The following is a 24,653-nucleotide window of genomic DNA, read 5'->3' as shown; positions in this document are numbered from 1 at the left end:
TCTATATATTGTTTTTCTTCTTTTTCCTCTTTACAGTATTATTTACATAACCTTCATTCAAGCCAAGACTTCAAATAATGCGTCCCTAAGTGTATTGCACATTCACTGACTTGCGTATATTATTATCCTTTATAGAGTTTTTTTCAGCTTTTTCAAAGTATGACATGACATTGAATTGCCATTATTTTTCACAAAGTCCCACGTTTTTCTAAATGGCCCAAGTGTGTAGTGTCTGATGACCATGTATTTACCTTTCAGTAAAAGATCATAATAGGAATTTGTGCTAAAAATTCATTTTTTAAATAAAACTCTATTAGTCACATGACAAACCTCACAGCATCCTCAGAACTTGTAGAGGCACAGAACTGATCAGTTGACTCCACGCACATTTTCCTGACATCCCTTTCAAACACCTGGCATTGCTCTTTCGTCTTTATTCCACAAAGGACTTTGAAAACAATAAATTGCTTCTTTTCAGCTCTCAGTCCTGCTTCTTCCTCAGAACACCAGTGTATTCCTTTATGGCGTTGGGTACTTGAGAGATGTGTGTTTCTTTTGTGCAGAGCAGAAATGTTAATACTGTTACTCCATTTTGCTACATGATTTGTTGATTATGCAGACAGATCAGTAACTAGAACAATCAACAATAGAACATTTGGAAATATACCGGAAATGCGCTGTGCACTTTGACTTACCTTTTAAAATACCAAAAAACCATGAGTACGGGGTTGGGAGTGTTGTTTGTTCCTGCAGGCTGCCAGACATGATGTTGCCTGCAAGGTACCCACTGTCTGACACAGATGGTAAAATATGCCTTCTCCCTTTTCCCTGTGTTCTTACTGTCTTGTTTTTGCAACTTTTTGAGAGGAGAAAATGGGTGATGCTTACCCCCCATGGTTTCTATCAGTCTTACGCACTGGTTTCATTAGCTTTTCACTATTCTCTCTGAGAACAAAGAGATTTATTTTCCCTTCGTAATGAACAGGCTTGATGACTAGCCCAAGCAAAACAACCTGGATTTTAGTGACTATGGCATTTCAGGGGCTAGGCTGCTAAAATTCTTTTACCACAATTATATTTTTGTTGATTTAATGGTGGTATTGGTAAGGGAAAAATGTATTTGTTAAGAATTGTATGTGTATACACATTCAAGCACCCATATACTATATATTCTTTTAACATAAATTAGATTGTTGATAATTAAGCCTTTGCATTGATGGATAGAGTTAAGAAAGAATCCTCTAGAAGTATATTTTACAGACAAATAGACGTTTAATGCCAGGAATCATTGAACTGGCCTGGTAGCCAGAAAAGCTAAGTATAAGGTTCCAATAGCTTTTTTCTGGAGTTTCTAAATCTCATTCTATTCATTTGAATATTATTTGAGAAGAAATTAGGAACGACTTTGTTTCTCTGTCCTTCAGATAAATAAAAATTAACTGAAATCAGCTATCATCTTCTGTTGGGACTTTAAAGATGTAAAATGCATACTTTCCATAAGGGAATCCTTGGAAAATGCCATTATAGAAATATGTGGCTACATTTTTTTCTTTTTTAAAAGTGTAAATGTAATTTTTTAAGTCAAAAAGTTATCTCTCTGTGTAAACATAATGTACCAAAATAACTAAACATGATCTGCTTCCATTCTTTCCTATAACTGTTAGAGCAAAGATTATTTTATCTTTGACATGAACACTGATAGGTAATGATATGGGAGAAACCCGGAAGCAAGCGCAGCAGAACCAGAGCCTTGTAAGCAGGTTTTATGAATTCAGCAGGGATGATCAGCCTCAAATGGTTCAGAGTTCAACCTAGCTCAGTGTCAGTGAGCTCAAATGTATGTGTGTCCCTGCCTCCATCAAGTCCATGTGATCTTTCTTCTTTCTGAATAAATATGTGGGTCACTTTGTTCCCACTGCCTGAATTTTCCCTCCCTAATCCAGAACTCCTTCCTCGGGCTATTTTTTTTTTTTTTTTTTTTTTTTAGAAACTAACAAGACACCTTCACCTATTCTTTTCTCCCACTTGCAGGAGTAATTCATTTTACATAATTGCTACTTAAAATCACCTGTAAAAGTCATTTTACTGGCTTTTGATAAGGCCAGAAAGTTGCTGAGCTTAAAAATGAATGACAAAGTGCAGGCTTCCCAAGTATGAGTACTTGAAGCACTTGGGAAAAGCTTGGAATGGAGAATGTTGATTTGCTTTTCTTTGTATCTTATTACACCTATCTAATTATAAGCTTCCAAAGACATCAAATTAGGTGCTGTCTTCATTGTACCAATATATTGCTAAAATCATTTCTTAAGCACAATTTTGAGTTAGTACTTTGGAATGTTGAGAATCGTTTTTAGCTAAAGTATAGCCATTCTTCTGACTTTTATAAATTGCCGTTACCTACTGTGTTTTATATATAATCTTCTGAGAATTTGGCTTCTCCAAAAAGAATTTCTGTACCTTCCCAAGTGAGAAGGAAACCTTTTGTCAGCATCTTGTCCGAGTTAACTCCTTGGCTCCGCAGGTCATGGGAGGTCTGTGTTGAACATCAGTCTTCCGCTGCATCACAAAACCGGTATTGAAGCATAGGCCAACTCCCAGAGTACAGGGGTGAAAGGGGCAATTAGTCACCACAAAGCCGACTTGTGCATCTTCTGGTGAGGAAGTACTTAACTCTTTCCTAGATGCTGCCTGAAACCTCATCTTCTGGGTGCCTTTATATTCCACTAAGACAATATTCTTAGCCACTTTAAATTAAAGATGAGCTTAAAATATCTGATGTCTTGCATTGAGACGTTCTTACCAATACTTGTAACAGTGAGGGTAAAGAATGTTGAGATGGGCAGGGAGATTATGATCAATTCTATGTTTAATATTCCACCTAAATTTTATTTTAGCTGTTTGGAAGCCTAACAGGTCTTTGGAAATAGTTCTAGTTTTACCATTGAAATTTTTACTTATTATATTATTAGCAGGTGGGGAGGAGCAGAGGAAATGGGGGGCGGGGGAGTGTTTGGAACTTCTCAGAATTTTGCCTTTGCCTTTTACTGTCTTAAGGGCCCAGGTTTTTGCTTTCACTCAGTAAATTTTTGTTACATGTAGGGTAATATAATCTTTGCTTTTGCAATCTATCTTAAAATATGCCAGAATACCATAAGATAGCACCAGTTTTAGCAGTATCATCATTGAGTACTGCCTGGATTCCCCAAGAGTTATTGGCTATAAATTGATGGGCCTGACCCTACCCAGTTTGGCTTAGTGAATAGAGTGCCGGCCTGCGGACCAAAGGGTCCCACGTTCAATTCTGGTCAAGGACACGTATCTTGGTTGCAGGCTTCTCCCTGGCTCAGGCACTGGTCAGGTTCCTGCAGGAAGCAACCAATCGATGTGTTTCTCTCATATAGATGTTTCTCTCTCTCTCTTTCCCTCTCTCTTCCACTTTCCCTAATAATAAATGAAAAAATATCCTTGGGTGAGGATTAACAACAACAACAACAAATAAATAAATTGATGGACCCTAAAAAGCTTAAAGAAGGAGGGGCTTTCTGAAATTTTCCTATTTAAAAGTAATTACATATTTTCCCTATTGAAGAATGAATAAACTGCTAAATTCAGGAAGTCTTGTCTACCCTTTTCCCTTCTCTTTCTAGCATTTCCTTTGTTCCTAAAATATAATTGTTCTTAGTTGCTTTTCAGTAGATATAGAGATAGTGATACAATTTTTCTGCTCCTAGGTATCAACATTAATATCAACAAAATAATACTGTTTGATCTGTCAAGGTTATAAGTATATTTTCATCATTTAATAACAATGTGGCTTTCTGATTATATCTTTTATTATTTCTAGCACATAGATTACACTTAATAAAACATTGTTAAATTAAATAAGTAAAAGCTTAGACTCTTTTTTCGCCTATTGCATATTCTGAGGAATATACATAAAAAAGTTAGCTCATGTTATTATATAATGGTTTAGTGTAATTGTGGTAAAAGGATGGAACAATAGCTAAAATTAAAAATAAGAGTTTTGGGTAAAATTTCTGAAATATTAAAGCCAGAGCCAAGTTTATAACAAAAATGTTAGTTTGATCTTCTTTTCTCCTCTTTGGAAAGAACTTAAAACATCTTGTTTCTTAGTAGCATAAAGAAAATATGCATTTTAAAAATATTACAGTCTTTATTCTATTTGAAAAACATTTTAAAGTACTCTAAGTAACATTCAAAGTAAATTAAAACATGTTTTGCTATATGAATGAAGAAATAAAATATTTTCATAAGAGCTAGTTTGTAATAGTCATTCCTAAATATAGGGTGTCCCCAAAAAAATGTATATACACTTTAACAGCTGATAGCTGTTAAATGAAAATGAAATGTATTTTAATAAACACTGCCTTTATAATTCTATTCAAAGTGTGTATACATTTTTGGGAACATCCTATATATTAGAGAATATGACTTCGTTGTTGTATTCATTCCTTTTCAGTGCTGACTCCTACTTACTCTCCAGTTAGGAAACCTGCTTACTCTCCAGTTAGAGATACTCAGAAGAGGGTGGTCCAGAAAGAATCACCAAATGGCAATATCTGCTATGCCTCCCTCAGGGGTGGGACACCTCTGTTGGCCAAGATGCAAATCATAAAACTTAAGTTTCAATTACATTTAAGTTTGTAGGCCAGTAAGATGGATGTCATTAAAACTAAACCTATTCTCATTTTGTAACCTTTCAGTATCTGCATGTTACAAAATGGACATCAGTTCTCTACTGTTTACATAGCAAATACATAAGTTAATCTTAGGTTCACTAATCAGATATTGGCTTTACAGAGAATAACATTTGGTAAGTTATAACTAAATGAGTGTCCCAAGATAATTGTTAACTGTGGAGCTAGTGACATTTTGCATGTCCCTCCTAGCCTTTTACTCCCTGGTATATTAAGAACATGCTTCGAGTAGATAACTTAGCATTTTAATTGCAAGTCAACCTTTAAAAAAAAAATCTCTCCTGCAGGCAACATTTCTATGAGATGTTCTATGAGAATATCTTTAGAAGTCTACATAAAAAATTGATTCAAGTATATATTTGGTACTGTGTTAATGGGATAGAAGAACATTTACAAGAAAGTGTACCATAACACAAAGAGCTCTCCGTATATCATTTTGATGCCATGTGTCACTTTCCCGAAGTATTCTTTCATGTGTCAGAATGTGCAGTTATTTAAGGTCAAGATTGAAAATAAGTATTGCATGCTATTTCTCTAAGGTTAAGGTGAGGTGTTACTAGAAAAAGTACCTATAAATAGGATGCTCATAAGGGAAACTGTATACTAGTATCTGTGTAATAAGGAAAATGTACTCTTAATAGATTCTTGTGTTGATTCATCTTGTATGTGTTTTCTTGGTGATTCATTATTATTTTTTTTGTACATAGAAATCTTTTATACAGTATGTTTTCTGAAAGTAGGGCATACCTGTAAATCATGCCCACTCATTTGCTGCATTGGGATTGGATCATTCTTCAGTAAAACTTGACTTAAGGCATTAGAAAAATCAACCAGATATCATTTTTCTTTTTGTAAGATGCCAAATTGTGTTTTGGTGACCTCTGCTATCATTTAAATGACCCCATATGAGTTAGTCAAGATGAGCTTTCACAGCACTGAATTGGACCGAATTTGCTCCCTTGTTACTCTCTTTAGATCTTGTGGATCCTTTTGAGAGTGTGTGTGTGCGTGTGCGCGTGTGCGTGTGTGTGTGTGTGTGTGTGTGTGTGTGACAGCTTCTTATGCCTTTACCCACTTACAATCTATGTAACATGGGGTGGCTTGTTGGCTTGTTTAGTTTCACAAAATGATAAAAATGATGCTCCATTTCAAAACCACCACATAGATCACTTTTATGATGTGTTTGTGTTTCAGGAATTTTAAGGTTTGATCTATGAGTTTATTCAACCTTAAACATACATAGCTCCCCATTGCATTTATTTGCCAATTACTTTACAGCACTCTTTATACCTTTTGTTTTAAATCATTGGGGTTGTTTTGTCTTGTATTTTTTTCCTTTGCTGGAAGATAGATCAATTATTCAAATATAAAAGTGACTTAGGGGAAGAACATCTTAAAGTTTATTTAGAAATTCACCAAGCCACATACTAATGCATCTCTAATGGGGACATTTCTTTTCACACCTCTAAGGTGATTGAGCCTGTCCTTTAAAGTGAGATTTGCAAACCAGTGTCTGGCAGCTCCAATTAGCTTCTTTTGGGCTTGAAGCACATCACAAACAGTAACAAGGTCTCCTAGGACACTCCTCTTGCAAGCAATGTAGTCATATTTCCTCATTAGTTCTTTTCAATTGTCACTAATGCCATGTTCCTGCTTTTAAGCAGGAGACAAAAAAACCCATAAAATTTGGTATGTATGTAGGATGGGCCATTGTTTTCCATAATTCAAGGCTCTTTTGAATTCCTTTGATAGTTTTGAAGCTTACACAGCTTAATTCATTAACCTTTACCCTTCACATAAATCAGGTGATTAGGAATCTATTGCTAAGGAGACAGATTTTTCCTCCACTGAAACTAAGAAATACCTTCTCTTCTTTAAAAGAAAAATCCTGTATAGCTCACAAAAGAAACCTTTTTTTGGCTTTTCAACTTTCAGCAAATATTTTAGGTAATTTTAAAAATTATCAAAAGCAAGGGAGCGTAAACTTATGTTGTTATAACGGGTGATTCTGAATACTTTGGAACAGGTTTTCTGGCCCTTTTCAGTATTCTAATGGAGTTTATATGTGTGTACTCAACAGCTGTTATTCTGGGATTTACAAGGGGTGCAATTTTTTTTATTCTCTTCACAACCCTGCCCAAACATAAAAGCAGGAAAATAATCTGAGGGGTGGCAGTTCAGAATAAACTAAAATATATTTAAACGCACCCAGGACGTTTGGTCTGAGAAATTTTTCACACAGGCCCTCATTTTATAGAGAATGCTGATGCGGGGCTTTAGGGAAGGCAGATGGTGATTCTGTGGTTTCTTGAAGGTGAGGCTGGTATGCATGTCTTCTGATTCTTTATTTCCTCTCGTTAAGATGTCTCCCTTTACTTCTCAGAACTCAGGAAGATGGTCTACTGGGCTTGTGTTTAATGTTCATGGGCCACTTTAACAGTATTTGACATTCTTCCGCATTTTCCCGCTATGCCAGTTTTCTTTGTTACGAATTTCTCTTTAATAATATTATAGATTGTCACTCTCCCTAAGGATGTAGTTCTTTTCCAGATTTTTTGATTCCTTTGATTGTCATGCATGACATGGGTAACCCATAATATTCTGACCCATAGAGAATATGGGTCATATGGTATTCTGAGGTTTGCTCTTAGGGATGGTGGGAAAAGGGGTGGGTTAATAATGGGAAATATTTGAATTCTGGAATTTGAGTTTAGGGACTCACTGCTTGCCCCCAGTGACAAAACTATAGTTTATCACAGAGATGAATGAATATTTTCCTATGTGGTATCTGTGAGTAGGAAAGGGGGTAGAGGAGCAAATGTTTGAAATGTGGTCTTTGGTTCTGTCACTCTCCTCCTTACTTTTAGATCATCACCTTGTAAATATTTCTCTCTCTTATTGCTACCATTTTTAAAACACTTCTTTAACAACTTACATGAACACCTATAATCATTTATATCATTTAAAGCTTAAATGATCACTAAGCTTTAGTTTAAACAGTTGCTAAGCTTTACCACCTTGTTTGTTGCCTGCATATGATATGTACAGTGAACTTGGAAATGCTCTGATGTTAACACACTGAAGGCCATGACTAGAGCCAAGATTCTTTTAAAACAGAGTAGAATTATTAGAGTAAATGTGGTGCACGGACTTGTGTTATGTTAGGGCATTTCTGTGAGTATATTTTAGAACAGACTCTAAAAGTTTCAGGAGAAAAGGACAGCCCCCCACCTATCATGTGTCATCAGACTTGCTGTAGGCACAGGCTGCCTGGACACTAGACCTAGAGACTGATCACAGCACTTCAGGCGCTAGCCAGAGGCCTGAGGAGGGGTGCCATTTACACCAATTGTCATAACAGGATAATGCGAACTAGTTCCATTTTTCAACTCTGGAAACAGTAGCTATTTTAACTATTAATTTGAACCTCTCAATTTTGTGTTTTAATATTATGTTAAGAATTTCAATCCAGATTCACAGAACTTGGAGTTTCTCTCCTCAAATATCATATCCGTAAACGATGATATTCAAATTCAAAACATTAAAGTTTGCTACAAATCTTCCAAGAAATAATTTTTCATGAATTCTTATCTGAAATACATAACTTCTAGCATGCTGTAATTAAAAGTATTTGGAAAACTGTTTGTAACTGAACTGTCAAAAACAGAGCAAAAAATCATAGGTGATCCTTTGTAAAAGCAAAGGATCTTACAGTTTTCTTCTTTTTTTTTTTTTGTCTGAAAGGTACTTACTGCTTACTTCTAATCATGTGTTATCTCTGTTATTGCCCCTTGAGTAAGCTTAATATATTTGCAGAATCTATTCATAATAACTTGTCTCTGCTGTGTAGTGAGGAAACCCGATGCTCATGGCCTTTCATCAGCTTTAGGACAGTTTCCATCCAGTGATTGATTATCTTGTGTTACATGAATACGGGTTCCTGTTGCCTATGAAATAGCATTTGATCTGACTTGTGTAGGAAAATCAATTTGTCTTATTTGCTGTTTGTAGTCTGCTCTGTGTATCTTTAATGTTTATATGTGCTGGTAGCATGTCTAATACAGGATCAAGTGGCAGGAACATAAGTAGGATATTGCATTTGTTTAGAGTTTTTTCATAAAAAAATATAAAATTGGGCATTTTGAACTACTTGAAAAGAGCATGAGAACAAAATAAATGATACGACGATTATTTCTGCACTACTTTCTTTCATTTTGGCCATACAAATATTGGTTCTACTAACATTTTTGGTTGGTAATGGAGGACTGGGAAAATATGTTTCTTGATATGATAGAAAGTAGTCAGACTTTTGTTTTAAATACTAAAGATTTTATAATTATCCAGGACCTATATTTTTTATTCTTAGCATGTGAAAATTAGTTTTTAAAGTTATATAGAAAACATGGTTGTTGCCAGTAATGTTTCCTTTTTCCTTTTATTCTTCCCTTTTTCTGATTTTATTAAAATGCTACATTAAAGCCAAATGACATGGAATTAGGTTTTTAAATTTCTTTTCATAATAAACTGTATCAATCATAATTATATTTTATTAAAGCTTTAAGTTTTCTTTTATTGTGATGGAAGTCCTTATCAATTTTTATCATAATTTTTTAAAATACCCCCAAAAGAATGTTTATTCAGTTACTCTGAGGAACTCTGAAATGTTTATCATTCCATTAAAATAATATTTTATAAAAATATATTTTAAAGAAAAATGTGCCTTTTATATAACTAATTTAACTTTCAATAATGAATTATAGGAAGTAAAATTACATAAAATTTCCTGACATTTTATGAAGATACCTACAAATAAGCCAGACAGCAAATAAAATATCTGAGAGACAGAGATGGCTGCTCGGTAATTTTTTGATGGATTATACACATAGGTATCAAATTACTTGATCCTTCCTTCCTAGGAAAGGTTAATGACTCTTTTTGCTTTTACCCTTTTACTTACCTGCTATTTATAAAGATTAAAACAGGGAGTGCACTGAAGGCTGCATGTGCCCATGTGTCACTGGGACTGTACAGGTTTTTCTGATATTATAGTGAACTGAGCCACAAAATGGATAGTGTTGTTAATCATTATTTTTAAAGTTCATTCAATTCTGCACTACATGTCCCACTAAGGCTATTAGAACAGAGTGTACCATTCAAAACCTTTTAACTTAAACCAGAAAAGACTATAAATCTTACATATCTATATCAGTATTATTGAAATGGCCTGTGTCTATGCAATAATTCATTAAAATATTAAGTAGAAACCACTTTAAATGAAAAGATTTTAAAGTTCTTATGTGTGCAAAAATTTTTCTTTCTATAATCAATGTTATAGATTTTTTATTTTTTTATTTTATTGAGTTTTTACAGAGAGGAAAGGAGAGAGATAGAGAGTTAGAAACATCGATGAGAGAGAAACATCGATCAGCTGCCTCCTGCACACTCCCCACTGGGGATGTGCCCGCAACCAAGGTACATGCCCTTGACCGGAATTGAACCTGGGACCCTTCAGTCCGCAGGCCGACGCTCTATCCACTGAGCCAAACCGGTTTTGGCAAATGTTATAGATTTTTAAAGCATATTTTATGTTAAATAAAATTTCACAAAACAATGTGTTTCAGTTATTCAAGCCCATATTCGTAATTGAACTATAGCAATATTATCATCCACTTATAATCACCATCCATCTGTATAGTCTACACTTTCATTATAATCATTTTTATATTATTTTATAATATTAACTAGAGGCCCGGTGCACAAAAATTTGTGCACTCGGGGGTGAGAGGGGGTTTCTCAGCCCGGCCTGTGCCCTCTCGCAGTCTGGGACCGCTCGGGAGATAATTACCTGCCGGCTTAGGCCTGCTCTCAGGTGGCAGAGGGCAGGCCCAATCCCTAGGTGCAGCCCCTGGTCGGGCTCAGAGCAGGGCCGATTGGGGAGTTGGGGCGCCGCCCCCTGTCATGCACAGAGCAGGGTGGATCAGGAGGTTGTGATGCCACCCCTAGTCACGCTCAGGATAGGGCTGATTGGGGGGTTGGGGCACCGCCCCCTGTCACACTCAAGGCAGGGTCGATGGGGAGGTTGCGGCGCCACCCCATCACGCACAGAGCAGGGCCGATCACGGGGTTGGGGCGCTGCCCCCTGTCACTCACAGAGCAGGGCCCATCAGGGGGGTTGGGGCGCTGCCCCCTGTCACGCACAGAGCAGGGCCCATCAGGGGGGTTGGGGCTCCGTACCCTGTCACACACAGAGCAGGGTCAATCAGGGTTGGGGAGCTCCCCCCGTCACGCACAGAGCAGGGCCGATCAGGGGGTTGAGGAGCTCCCCACTATCACGAACAGACCAGGGCAGATAGGGAGGTTGTGGCCCCGCTCCCTGTCACATACAGAGCCGCAGGGCGATCACAGGGTTTGGTCGCTGCCTCCTGTCACGCTGATCCCGGTGCTGTGAGGCATATTACCCTTTTACTATATAGGATAGAGGCCTGGTGCATGGGTGGTGGCTGGCTGGTTTTCCCTGAAGGGTGTCCTGGATCAGGGTGGGGGTCCCGCTTGGGTGCCTGGCCAGCCTGGGTGAGGGGATGATAGCTGTTTGCATCTGGTCACACCCCCTTTAGGGTGGGGGTCCCCACTGGGGTGCCTGTCCAGCCTGGGTGAGGGGCTGAGGCCCGTTTTCAGGCTGGCGGGTGACTGAAGCTCCCAACTGCTCCTTTTTTCCTTTTTTTTTATTCTGGGCCAGCTTTAGCTCTGAGGCTCGGCTCCAGCTATGAGACCTCCGCTGCTGAAAGCAGGTTTCTGGCCTTTGTTTACCTTCTGTATTTGAAACAATGTTGCGGTCCTACTGGCTGAAGCCCGGGGTTTTGTTTAGCTCAGCCGTGGGCAAACTACGGCCCGCTGGCTGGATCCGGCCCATTTGAAATGAATAAAACTAAAAAAAAAAAAAAAAAAAAAAGACCGTACCCTTTTATGTAATGATGTTTACTTTGAATTTATATTAGTTCACACAAACACTCCATCCATGCTTTTTTTCCGGCCCTCCAGTCCAGTTTAAGAACCCATTGTTGCCCTCCAGTCAAAAAGTTTGCCCACCCCTGGTTTAGCTTCTATATTTGTTGCAGTGTTGCTTAGAGTGCAGCTGAGAGGCCAGCAAGGCAGGCGGGGAAGCTTGGCTTCCTCCATCACTGAAGCAAGCAAGCCTCCCTGTTCACGTCAGCTGCCTGGCTGCCGGCTGCCATCTTGGTTGGCAGTTAATTTGCATATCTCACTGATTAGCCAATGGGAAGGGTAGCGGCCGTACGGCTAATTACCATGTTTCTCTTTTATTAGATAGGATGACCTGCTCATTATATAGTATATGTTTACCAGCCTTTTATTACCAAATGTAACATTATAGGAGTATCTCTTTTTTCATAGCTTGGTTGTAAAAGATGCACTAGTCATAAATGTATTTAATTAAAGTCATTTAGGTATTAGAGCACTTGAGTTTAAAGCAGGAATATAATACCTTTTCCTGAAACACCTTGAAAGAGGTTTGTTGAAAGAAGAGAGCTGTGGCATTCATCAAATGCTGACCTCTTCCTGTTATGGTCCTGGCCAACCTCTTGTAATTTAACTTGAAACACATTAGTGTAACTCACCACTTTGTGTGTGTGTTTCAGGTGTGTGGAGGTCATCGCAAAGGAAGGACAAAACCTGAAAGAGCTGTACTTGGTGTCCTGCAAAATCACAGATTATGGTATGTAATGAGCCATTGTTCTAATCCTTTTCAAGAATAAAAAGCTACAGAGTCTTTGAAAGGTTTTAAAGAGACATCAAGAGCAATATTTCCTAGAGACTTTTATCTTTATTTGGGCTAACTCTGATCATAACGGGAAAAAAGCAAGAAATTGTGAGACTATACCAGAGTAAAATGAACATGTCTATCAACTATTGCTACATGTAATCACACGTACATGCACACACTCACATAGGATTAAAACATATGGCTAAAAGATCTATACAATGAAAATTAATATCAGGATAATTAAATATTTGATTAATAAATATAACTAAAATTATTACATTGAGATGATTTGCTTAATTTAATGTCATATCAAATGCATTCCTGCTGATATTCCAAATGCCAAATGTCTTAATGCTTCAATTTTTTTTAAAGCATTGGAAATGTCCTTGTTTAGATATATAGAGAGTAAAGGAAACAGTATACATTTGTATGCAATGTTTTAAATTATCTTAATTTTCAGTATTCAGTTAAGGTGGAGAAAAATCATATTGTTTTATAAAAATATGAAAGGTATGAAATCATCCTGTTGGAGAAATAAAGAAAAATAACCTAGTTTTTCCTTTTTTATTTAGGTTTATATTTGTTCTTATTAATTTGTGTATTTGATCTAAATATAGAAGTTTTAGACAGATATCTGGCTTTTTGGAGATCTAAGTGGGTTTCTTTTCTCTTTTCTGATGTTTTATTTGTGCATTTATATTTGAGGATATGCTGTCTACCTTGAGGGAAGCTAGTGACCTGTTAAGTTTTCATTGTTAATGGTGACATATGCTACTACTCCACTCCGCTCCGGGGATGTCAGGCTGCCCAGCTGCCCTGAGTAAGAGGGTTGTATTTTATCAGCTGCTAAATTCATCTTTTGGAAAAACTCTACTAAAACTATAATTTAAACATAATATTAAAAAGGTTTGGCTTAAAAATAACCCTAATTTCTTTTCAGAGTTTATTTTTTGAGAATAGTAAATATAGATTTGTTAACTAAGTAGTACAGTCATTCATTCCAGACTCTTTACTTGGCATTCAAGGTCCTTTACCATTAGGCCTCTATCTGCCGCTTCAACTTTATTTCCTTCCCTTTACCTATTCACCACCAATGTTAGCCTGCTAATAGCCAGGAGAGCTATGGATTAAGTTTCTTAGAATGAAACCTTCAAGGTCCCACAGTGGAAAATGTTCCTGAAATTACACTCTGTTACAGCATCCATTAAGTTAGACAGTGCAGAGAAACATTCCAGAAGATATGGAGAAGAGCAAAGCTACGCACTTGAGACAGATCTGGGATCAAGTTCTGTCTTTGTCCTTTGGCCTTCACCTCTCTGAGGCTCAGTTTCCTCATTTGTAAAGTGTGCGATTAATGTTTGACTTCATACTCCTTTATGGGCCGGGCATTCAGTTTAATGGTTAGCACAGAATATTCTACTGATAAATGTTGCTTTCCTACGGGAGGGGGATGGATAAAAGTTTCACACAAAATTCTTCTCCTTCCCTTTCATAGGTCTTGGAAGAGGTTTGTTTTGTTATTGGTGCCATTGTTCATTGCTATTTATTGTTAGTGATAGTCTCTTGATTTGATGTTTTGAGATTTTGGATTCTTTTTCTTCTGGTGAGGTGAAAAGCCTGTTCAAACCTTGCCATTATGCTTTGCACTTATTCATGTCTCTCCATTATTTAGGTCAGGGCATATTAGAATCACGTGGGGAGTTTGAAAACACACTGATGCCTGAGCTTCACTCACAAATGAGAATGTCTAGGAGATAGGGCCCAGGCAGCAGTTTTGTAAAACTTGCCTCAGTGATGTCCCTGATCCAGTGCAGGTGAGAGGAACCAGAAGTGAACACTGGGACTCCCCCATGGTGATGAGAACCCATCGCGGTTTTCCTCAGTCCTTCCAGGCTCTGTCCCACCTTGTCTCTCTCCTTTTTCCTCCGGTCTGCAGCATTCAGAGGGTTTGTGGTGAATGTCTCTGTGCCTTTTTTGATTCTGCTGTTCAAAATGTTAGGGCCCCATGGAGGATGAGAGGAAAAGGTCGATAGTTTATGAGATTGTCATATAATTGCTATTTGATTATAAAATTTGAACAAATTACTGAAAGCTCGCTCAGCTCTTCTCTTTTTTCCTGGTTCCATGCCAACAACACATGAATAATTTTTGTCAAAAAAGACAGCAAAAAGGATTATTCATTGTAACCAGAGAAACAGCATGTTATTGAGGTAACTGCTCTGCTAGGGAGGGCTCTGTGTGATCCCTTATCCTGTGTGAATTATAAACATGAGGAAGGAAAAACACATGCCTCGCTCCTTCTTTAACTGGGATAAGTAGAAACGTGTTCTATAGAACTTTATGGAGGCTGCTTAGAAATTGTAAAATTGTTTTTAACTATTTTTTATTAATTTTTAGTGAGAGGGAGAAAGAGACAGAAAAACTGATGAGATAAGAGACAAACACCAATGGGCTGCCTCCTGCACACCCCACACTGGGGATCGAACCCATGACCACTTGCTTCCTGGGTTGAGGCTCAGCCACTGAGCTATGCCGGCCAGGCTGAAATTGTAAAATTTGATGTTACCTGTTACTGGGAAAATGTCGTCCTTCAAGAGGACCACTCCCTACTCTGCCTCCTGTTGCTTTACTCATATTCCAGCTACTTGTCTCCTCTCTTCCTTTCTCATGTTTGTACTTATTTTCAGTATAGTATACTGAGAGTTTTGAAACTTTTTTTTGCAGGATGCATTAATTTAGAAACAGCAGCTTGCCTGGCGTATCATTTGTAATTTTTGTCGAGATGCTCACAGATGTTGAATGTGTTATTATAATACTTAGCAACACCTGGCCAGGTCGTTATGAAGTTATGTTTATTTTAATTTATATATGATGTAGTTGTCATGAAGAAAACTATCATTCCAATAGACTTCTTATTCCCCAGACTGAACATAAATCTTTATGGTAAGGGATAGCAATTATAAACAAATCAATAATTCAGACACAGCTCAATGGAAAATATAGTCTTGGAAAATTGTTCCCTGAAGAGAAATCTAATATTGTCACTCTTCTATTACTGAACAAATATATGTTATGGGCAGTACTGTGGGAAAAACTCAACCGTAAGAGTTAGAGATTAGGTTAGAATTTCAGCTTTGCCTCTTCTTTCCTTTGTGACCTTGAGCAAGTTACTTAACCTCCTAGTCTTATCATCTGTTAGGCACATGATAATACTCACCATCAAAGGTAGTGAAAATGAATATAAAACATCTGTGTCATTCCTGGTGACATATGGATACTCATACCAGTTGGCAGTTCTTAGGATAAAAATCATCTCTTTTTTAAGAAGAATCAGCTCTCCTCCTCCTCTCAGTGTGGCTTTTCACTTGTGGAATCGTTATTTAGAAGTTTGACCTGTTAGTCTATACCCTAGTTGAGTTCTATACCTAAGCTGTCTAAATCAAGTTATAGGAAATAATAACAAAATTATAGCAGGAAGTTTAAAGTCTTTAATTTGCTGGGTTAGGTTTCTGACCTACCTCTTGTCGATGCTATCTTCATTTTTGTTTAGATGGTTTTCTGTTGAGTCCCCTTATCCTTTTCTTTGTTTCTATAGTAATTTGTCAGTTAAGAATTTCCAACCCACCTTTCCACTCACCTTCTAAGACTTTTCTGTTGAAATTTTTCCTCCTTGGGAAAGTGTATATTTAGGATTCAAAGGAAAACAAGGAACAGAAATCAACCTGGACCATTCAAGCCCATGGAGGTCAAAACTAGTCTTCCTCTTGGGCTGCAGGCACAGAATGGATGGTGTAATAAATGAAATGGACGAGTAGAGCACTTAGCTTTATTTGTGGTCTCTATCGTGAATTTTACCAGCGTGACCCTGTGTCAGGGGGCAGGTGTAAAAAGGATCCAGGTTTCTTTCTGGATTGTCATTGCATTTCTTTTGACTTTAACACCCCCGAGGGTCCAAGAAATACTCTCTAGAGGACATCCTTTGGTTTTTCTTCTTAAGTTGTCAGATAACTTTTAATTAAAGAGGACTGTACACCCTCAATTACTGACACTGGTGTTTGGGGGCTACAAGGTCACTGACAACCTATGGCTCACTCTGCTCTTCACAAGCGCCTCTGTCACTCCTGCAGGCCTGGGCTGCTCTCCCCGATGGTCTTCAGCCGACCCTTATTCTGCCCGATCCAAGTGCGCTTCTGCCTGATCTGGGACTTTCAAACCTAACCCAAAAGCTTGCCACGAGGCTTTTGGATTGCTCTGGACTAAAGGTCTCCCAAGTCAACGAGGTCATTGTTCCCATGGTTATCATTGGCCTGCCACATGACAGACATGATATGTGTTCACTCTGTCAACAAATATTGATTCAGCATCTACTGTGTGGTGGGCTCTGTGGTGGATGCAAGCCATGTATAGTTTCAGCATTCTTGGAGCTTTCATTCTGGTGGGATCCAGAGGACAGGGCTAGCCTACTTTTTTTTTTTTTTAAAGGGGTGGGGGCGGTAAAAAGGTAATGCATCTCCTCTCAGACAAGAAGAATGACAGAGAGTGGTCCGCTCACATTAATCTTTGCTTTGGTGTAACCCATGCCTCACCCCAGCCTTATTGACCTTCTAAGGCTATTGAAAGATTAATAGTTCTACATTCCCAACCTCTTATAGGGATACCAAACCTCTTTAACTGTTAGCTAATCCAAAATGGGGACCCAGGATACATTATCAAAGTAAGCACACTGAAAAAACAGAAAGAAATCCCAACAAGCCTTCTGGGTTACATAGAGTCAAACCAACACTGATAAATTATCCAAGAAAAAATATTGTACTAAAAATAATTTTTTTATTATATCATCTTTTTTATATTATTAGGTATGCATTACATACAGTGATGTTCCATTTAAAATTAAATTCCCATCTTTTCCCTCTTATGTTTTGTTTCAGTTTCGAGTTGTATTTCAAAGATTGCTGGATAACATTCAACTCCTTTTGTCAGCAGAAATAACTCTAATAGTTATCAAGTGACAGAAAAGAACTTTTAGAAAGTACATTTGCAAGTCAAAAAGAATATCTTATTGTTTACTCTTGATTATTCATGCTTTCTCTCCATTCTATCATTTAAATATAGATAGCTTATATTGTTTCTAGCAAAATAGTATCAAATTGCTAAATCTGTTGTTTCAAATTTTCCTTTTTTTATATGTCCATCTTAAAAGTTATTTCTCTTCACTTCAACTTCTTTATTTTATTCCTGGAGTTCCTCACTACTGCATTTATATGTCTACTGCTGTACTTAGCAAGTATTATGTTGTTGTTTTTTCCTTTCTTCTAAGTAATGGTTATGATTTTTTCACCAAAGATATGAATTTAATTACACGTTTTCTAAATGCTTTTCTTTGCTCAACAACAACAAAAAATTGTGACTTTTTTCCCTATTTCTTATCTCGTGCTAGATCTGCAACTACATAACATTGAAATAAAAGACTGAACAATAACAATGCTTATCATTATGTTTTGCCATCTTAGACTACAGATCTCAAATCTATTGAGAAAGACATCTTAAGACATTTCTTTAAGAATATATTCCTGTAACCAATTCAAAGGCCAACTCTAGTTTTATATATAATAGACATTTTTTTAGAATTAAGAAACTTTCTAACCTACATTTAAAAGACAAATGCACCTACCCCTAAACTTTCTTACACCCCCAAATACATTTATTAGTTTTATTAATTAAATACTAAATTTCCAGATTTAACTGAATTAGTAACTGAAATATTAACTTTCCAACTTTTCTTCCCTCAATTATTTTTTCAAATTTCAAAAATGTTTTTAATTTTAATTAGCTGTTTTTAACATTAATCTTGTGAAGTTCTTTTCTAGATAAAATAATTTGTTTCAGTCACACAGTCATTTTTCACAGAGTTCCTATCTTTTCCCAGCATTGCTTAGTACTCTGGAGTATACAGACTGAGCATTTGTTTTCCTTGTATTATCCTGTAGTATAAATAGAATCATTATTTATTATTATCAGTATTTTATCACTGATGAGTAGAGCTAAAGGGGACTGCAGTGAACACCAAGAAATTTGCAGTAATACTAGATTTCTAGTATTCCACATAAAAAACTTTCTAGTGTTTAAAATTTCTTGAAAGTAGATGTCTTGTGTGGTAGTGAGTTACCTCTTACAGGAGTTATTCAAGCTGAGATCATCTCTGAGGGGGATGTGGGAAAATGGAAGCATTTGGGTAAGGAATTGATCTGTATGATGTTTCAAAACTTTTTGCAATCCTGGGACTTATTCTCTACTGGTTTTATGTTTGTTTCATTCAGCACATATTTGCTGTCTGTGTGCTGGCTGGATGCTGTGGAGAATACTGAGATGGTTGAGAAGTAGCTACTCTTGTGTTGAGAAAGAAAAAGTTGTCTAACATTCAGCAATATGATGGTGTCAGAGATTTACATGGCTCTATAAGATGTTGGGGCTCAGGAGGTCAGGGTCATCAGAGGCTGAAATTGTTGGGAAGGATTCATGGTGTAGGAGACATGGCGGGCGGGGTGCGGGGGGTGGGGGGGTGGGGCAGAGATGAACAGGAAGTGCATTTCAGGGAGTACTGCCTCAGGAAAGGCTCCAAGCAAGAACAGGTGTCTGAATGGATGAGTTTGCATGCATTGGTTAATCTAAAGAAAGAACAGAAATCAGCCAAAGTGATTACGTGCACACATGGGCAAATTTTGAAGAAACCTTATGAAAATATTCTAGTTGAAAATTCAGGGTAAGCTCCAACTTTAATCTCCACTTTTCCTGTCGTCTTCACCATTCCCATGGTAACAACTTCACTTAACATATATAAAAGGATACACTACTTTTGGTTTTAACTACTAATTAAGTATCCAGTTGAATTAAAAGAAGTCCAATGTAAAACTTTTACAACAATAATCATAATAGTTAACATATATTGATGTCTTCTGTGGACATTATTCATTCAATCCCCTAAACACCCCACTTCAAATAGGTGCTATTAATACTCATGCTTACAGATGTGGAGACAGGCCTGGGAAGACTCGGGTTCACATGGCTTGTGAGTAACAGTATGGTACAGATTCACTATTAAGTCAGTCTCTTGCATTATCACTTGCAGGTCAGTGATGTGCTTAGGTTTATTACTAGAAAACTTGCATTTTCCCAGTTGTCAGAGTTTTAATAATGATTTTATACTACCATGTTTGTCCATCTGTATATTTTAAAAAATCCAATGTTACAAAGTAGCGACTCCATGGGATCTAATTATATACCAGTAGTTATGGAACTTAATAGATTTAATGTGCTTATACACATAACTTTGTTATGCTGACAAGAAGTATCAGTTACATGCTATGATTAAGCAGTCCCTAGCCAGAAGCTAGAGACAACTCTCATTGATGTTCAGTGTGTATTCATATATTGAACAAATGTTCTATTAATCATTTCAAAACCGCATGTAATTCTTCATGAGTAATAAAATTTTCTTACATTCCTTTTTGAAATTATTACCAAAAACTTATGAAGGAAGAAGAAATATTATTACTCTTCTTTAATAGATGAGAAATTTGAGCCTGGACAGCTTTTAATTAATTAAGCAATGCTGGAACTAAAAATCTCCCCACTGGAAATATTTTACTGGGTTATGTGCAGATAATTCTCAACTTTCTCTGCTTTTCATATAGAGATGATTTCTTCACTCAAATGACCCTTCAAAAGCAATTTTAGCCAACATTAGATGACAAAATTTCATAGCAGTTTTTTAAAGTACAGATATTTCTGAAGGTGCACAGTTGTAAACACAAGCAATTATTCTCTTACATTCATCTTCCTTATACTTGACTCTGAAGTTTGCAGGGCTCTGTCACAATCTGCCTCAGTTGCCCTTTGGAGACCTTCCTCCAAGAATGTTCTCTACCAACTCCGATTGACTCTCTCTCCAGCGAAGATTTGCTCTGTCTTCTCTGTGCCTTTAATGTTAGTGCTCCTCATTTTCTGAGGTATCATGAACAGGAGGAGCAGAAAGGGAGGAAAAACCCAGAGCTGCATGCCTCCTTCTAAAGCATCAAACTATGTCTCCTTCACTTGCTCTCCAAGAGTTTCACCTTCTCTTTGAGATAATCTTGCTTTTCCCAGTTGATGTTTGACTAAATCTCCTACTCTATTTACTGGTTAATTAGACTGCTTAACACACTTGGCATCTGATTTATTTTGAAAAAACAAAACCAAACCAAGAAAAACAAACAAACATCTGCTAAGTTTCCCATTAGAAAGCGAAGGAAACACTCATAGCAAAATATAAATTAAACATTAAAATAATTGGCTCTACTCTATGTCTGTCACTAATTAGACTCCCATCATTATATCCACTAACCATGATACAATTAAGCCGTACCAGGTCTTTCTCTTTTCATTTGTTAGCAGGACTTCCTTATATTAAGAGCACCTTTTTTTTTTTTATCAGCCTTTTAGTTTACCTGAGTTTAATGTATATGGGAAAGGAAGAAATAATATATGAGTCTGTCTCTTTATTTACCAGTTTTCAAAATATTGTTTTGGTTTCCCTCATCCTCCAAAGATGAGCAATGAGGAATTGTTGTTTCTTTCTTAAATTATCATCATAAACTGAACAATCCATCACAGACATTTTTTTCTTATTGATATTCAACTGGTCTATCTTTGGTGGTAGACACTTCTTCAAGTTGGTTCCCTACTCTTTGACATAGACGGACTCTGTTGAGATATACCAGGTTTAGCTTATGCATTTCCTGACAGGGACATGATATCAGCTGTTTTTCTAAAGAACTCTGGTTCTTTGAGTGAATTAGGCTTGTGTATGTGGAAAATTTCATCTTCTCTGCATCCTGAATCTTGTATTTACTGCCTTGTATTCCTCCAGCTTAAAGCCTATTCTATATCTCATCACATTACGGCCTCCCCATTACAACTCAACACCATCAGCCCCAGGGTTAAAGCATCCTCAGTTAGGGATTCCCAACACACTACAAACTTCCAGTCTCCCCCACCCCCAATACTCTCGTAATCCTTCCCACATTTTCTGCTTTGGGGGAAGTTAGGCATGGGGCATGGGAAGGAGACGTAGTTTTACATTTTAGCTACGCCATCAGCTTTCTGGAGCTTTCCTTCTGATTTTATTTAGCTCAGATTCTCTGCATTTGTTTTAAGTGCTAAAATTAGACCCCCTGGGCCCATTTGGAAATGAGTAGAAAAGTGTTCAAACTATATGGCCTTACATAATCTCATTTGGGGCTTTCAAATTTCCTCATATTGCAGTGAAAAATACATTTTGCACTTAATATGCTTGTTGGATTCTCACTAAATTGATTTTATCACTTACTAGAATGACCAGCAGTTTGGAAAACACTGCTCTGTTTCCATTTCTCCTTAGGTATTTAGGTAGGAACCTGATCAGCCAGTCAGTGACCTGCCCAACAGCAAAAAATGGGTGGCGTTCCTTGGTGAAAGTGGACACCATTCTTCTCAAGGTAGAAGGTGCCAACCTTCCCAAGCTTGTCAAGTCCCGTATGTTGATCTTATTACATATGAAATAAGGGCTTAATGTTCTTTCCGTCTCGTATTTTGGGGAGTAAGAGAATTGAATAAATTCTCTTCGTGATTTTAGTTTAGGATAGATATTAAATGGCACTGCCTCCTGAGGCAAAAAGGTAGTTTTATTCATTTAATTTCCTAATTAAGTAAATCAAACTTACTTTTAACTTTAATGTTGAACTATTCATTTTAAGCTTTATCCTCAAACAGTCCCTTGGGTTTGTAAGACTGAATCACCTAGAATTCATCAGTCAAATTCGTTCCTTTTCTTGGGTTTGTCTGCATGACATTAAATAAATAGTTTGAACTTTTCAACTTTTCAAACAATTGTGTTGAGTTGATGTGGCTGATCCAGTGTGTGCCGAATGCCTGAAAGCAACTTGTCTTTCCTTGGGAATGACAGAGTGTGGGCAGAGAAATGGAGATTTTAAAAATTAGCAATAAGGAGTAAACAAAAGAAAACTTTCTCCGTCTTCAGGGAGTTATGGTACTTTTCTACTTGTTATTATATACCCTTTTAAAATTAGCTCTCTTCATATGAATACAATATAAATTTCACTTGCCAAGATACTATTTTCAGGTAAATAACTCTTAGAAACATAAAAAGTTATGTAGAAAACTGCCTAAATACTCTTTGATTTTTCACTACTTGTAGCATGCTTTTAATCATCTCTATCTCTTAATTAGGTAAAATTTCCCATTTTTTCCCTTCCTACTAACCTTTCCTCACATATGGCTCTAGGATCTTCTCCAAGAAAGCAGGTTTGCTCTGAAGATATTTTGTTTCCTGTCATAAAGTTTACTTCTGCTCTTTTAGATTTAAAATCACTAATCTCCTAGTAGGATCCAGCCCCTGCCCTGCCCTCTGTGTGTCTGAGGCTATCTCCACAGTCAGCCTTGGGAAGTCACATTTGTGATATGGAATCCAGAGGTGCTTCTCTGGTGTCCTGAGGACCTGACAGCCATGCAGGAAAGAGCCATGACCACGCCAAGACCATCCAGAAGGGCACTTCATGGACATGCTTGCAGGGAGTGTACTTGAAATTCTCAGTCACACCTTTTAGTAAGCAAAAACTTCTTTTTAAAACATATATATATATATATATATATGTGTGTGTGTGTGTGTGTGTGTGTGTATGTGTGTGTGTGTGTATATATATATATACACACACACACACACACACATACATATATATATAGTTTAAATATACTTTTATTGATTTCAGAGAGGAAGGGAGAGGTCAAGAAAGATGGAAACATCAATGATGAGAGAGAATCATTGTTAGGCTGCCTCCTGCACATCCCACACTGGGGATCAAGCCCACAACCCAGGCTTGTGCCCTAACAGGGAATAGAACCGTGACCTCCTGGTTCATAGGTCAATGTTCAACCACTGAGCCATGCCAACTGGGCAGTAGAAACTTCTTTTAAATGTATGAGAAAAAAAATATAGTTTATTTTTTTTACTTTTATTTATTATGATATATATATGAGTATATATATATATATATAATAAAACATAGCAGTTATAATAGCATACATACATGATATATACACATATATATCATAATAAATAAGATTCAAGTCAATTTTGAACAGAATAAGGAACTTAACATTTCAGCTCTACAAAATAAATGAAGTTTGAAATTCAATCAGTCCTATTTTGTGTTGAGGCAAATGTACTTGGCTTTTTCTGAAAATCATACCTTCTGCTCTAGTTTACAAAAGAAATTGGACAAAGTCCTCTAAAGCATTTGTTTTCAACTTTGCCATTACAACACACCTTGCAGTCAAGGTTGGCAAATGATTTACTTTCTAAAAAATTATAAATTAGAACAGATTTCGTGGTTTCTTCTGACTCACTTGGATTCTGATAACATATCTTTCTTGAGCAGCAGAAAGGGGAGTAAGTTCAGCAAGCAGGCTGGAATTTGCACATAAGCTGTGGCGTCTTTGTTGCCAAAGCTTTCAGTGTGTAGTATTTACCAGGACACCATTATGAGTTACTTACATGCTCGTGAAATGTATCGTGATGAAGGCTGGTCTCCTACTCCCCATATGCATATTTTGCCCACATTTCTGTCATGCTCTTTTACTTCCGCAGTATTTGGGGGCTAGAGCAAGTTCAGTGAGTGCTACACATGTCAGTATCATCCATCACATTCATCATTCTGTGGAAGAAAGCACTGATTCTGGAGCTGGGGGCCTTTGAGGACAGATAGGCTACCAACCAGCACACATCTGAAGAAAGACTCTCTCCTGCACACACGCAAATTATGTGGGAAGCCATAGCCTTTCCACAGTTGTGCTGCTTTCCCCATGCAGCTCATTCTTCTCTGCTGGATACACTGTTGATTTGGAATCTATTCTACTCTCTCGGATTTATGCAAAAATACAATTTTAACTTTTTATTCAGGCAAGTGGTCTTTATTTTTAATACCCTACATAGCATATACTTTAAAATTAGTTATTTTAAGCTACTGCATTTAAATTAGATACCTATTGTAATTTCTCAAGGTTTCCCGGTACTGGCTAAGGCTCCTTAAACCGTTTTTTTACATGCAGCGGGCTCTACAAAT

General features: G+C 37.1%; 1 protein-coding gene across 1 annotated transcript in view; it reads left to right on the top strand.

Annotated features, from left to right (window-relative positions):
• FBXL17 (F-box and leucine rich repeat protein 17) overlaps positions 1–24,653 on the top strand; it is a gene marked incomplete at its 5' end in the record, with an annotated part of 453,231 nt that overhangs the window by 282,065 nt on the left and 146,513 nt on the right. Inside the window, one exon of the mRNA XM_081090051.1 lies at positions 12,374–12,450. Coding sequence (XP_080946177.1) covers positions 12,374–12,450 — 77 coding nt within the window. The remainder of the gene's footprint in view (positions 1–12,373; positions 12,451–24,653) is intronic.

The sequence above is a fragment of the Myotis nattereri genome (assembly GCF_964212035.1).
Source record: "Myotis nattereri genome assembly, chromosome: 4".
NCBI lineage: Eukaryota > Metazoa > Chordata > Mammalia > Chiroptera > Vespertilionidae > Myotis > Myotis nattereri.
This window is presented reverse-complemented; position numbering and strand designations above follow the sequence as displayed.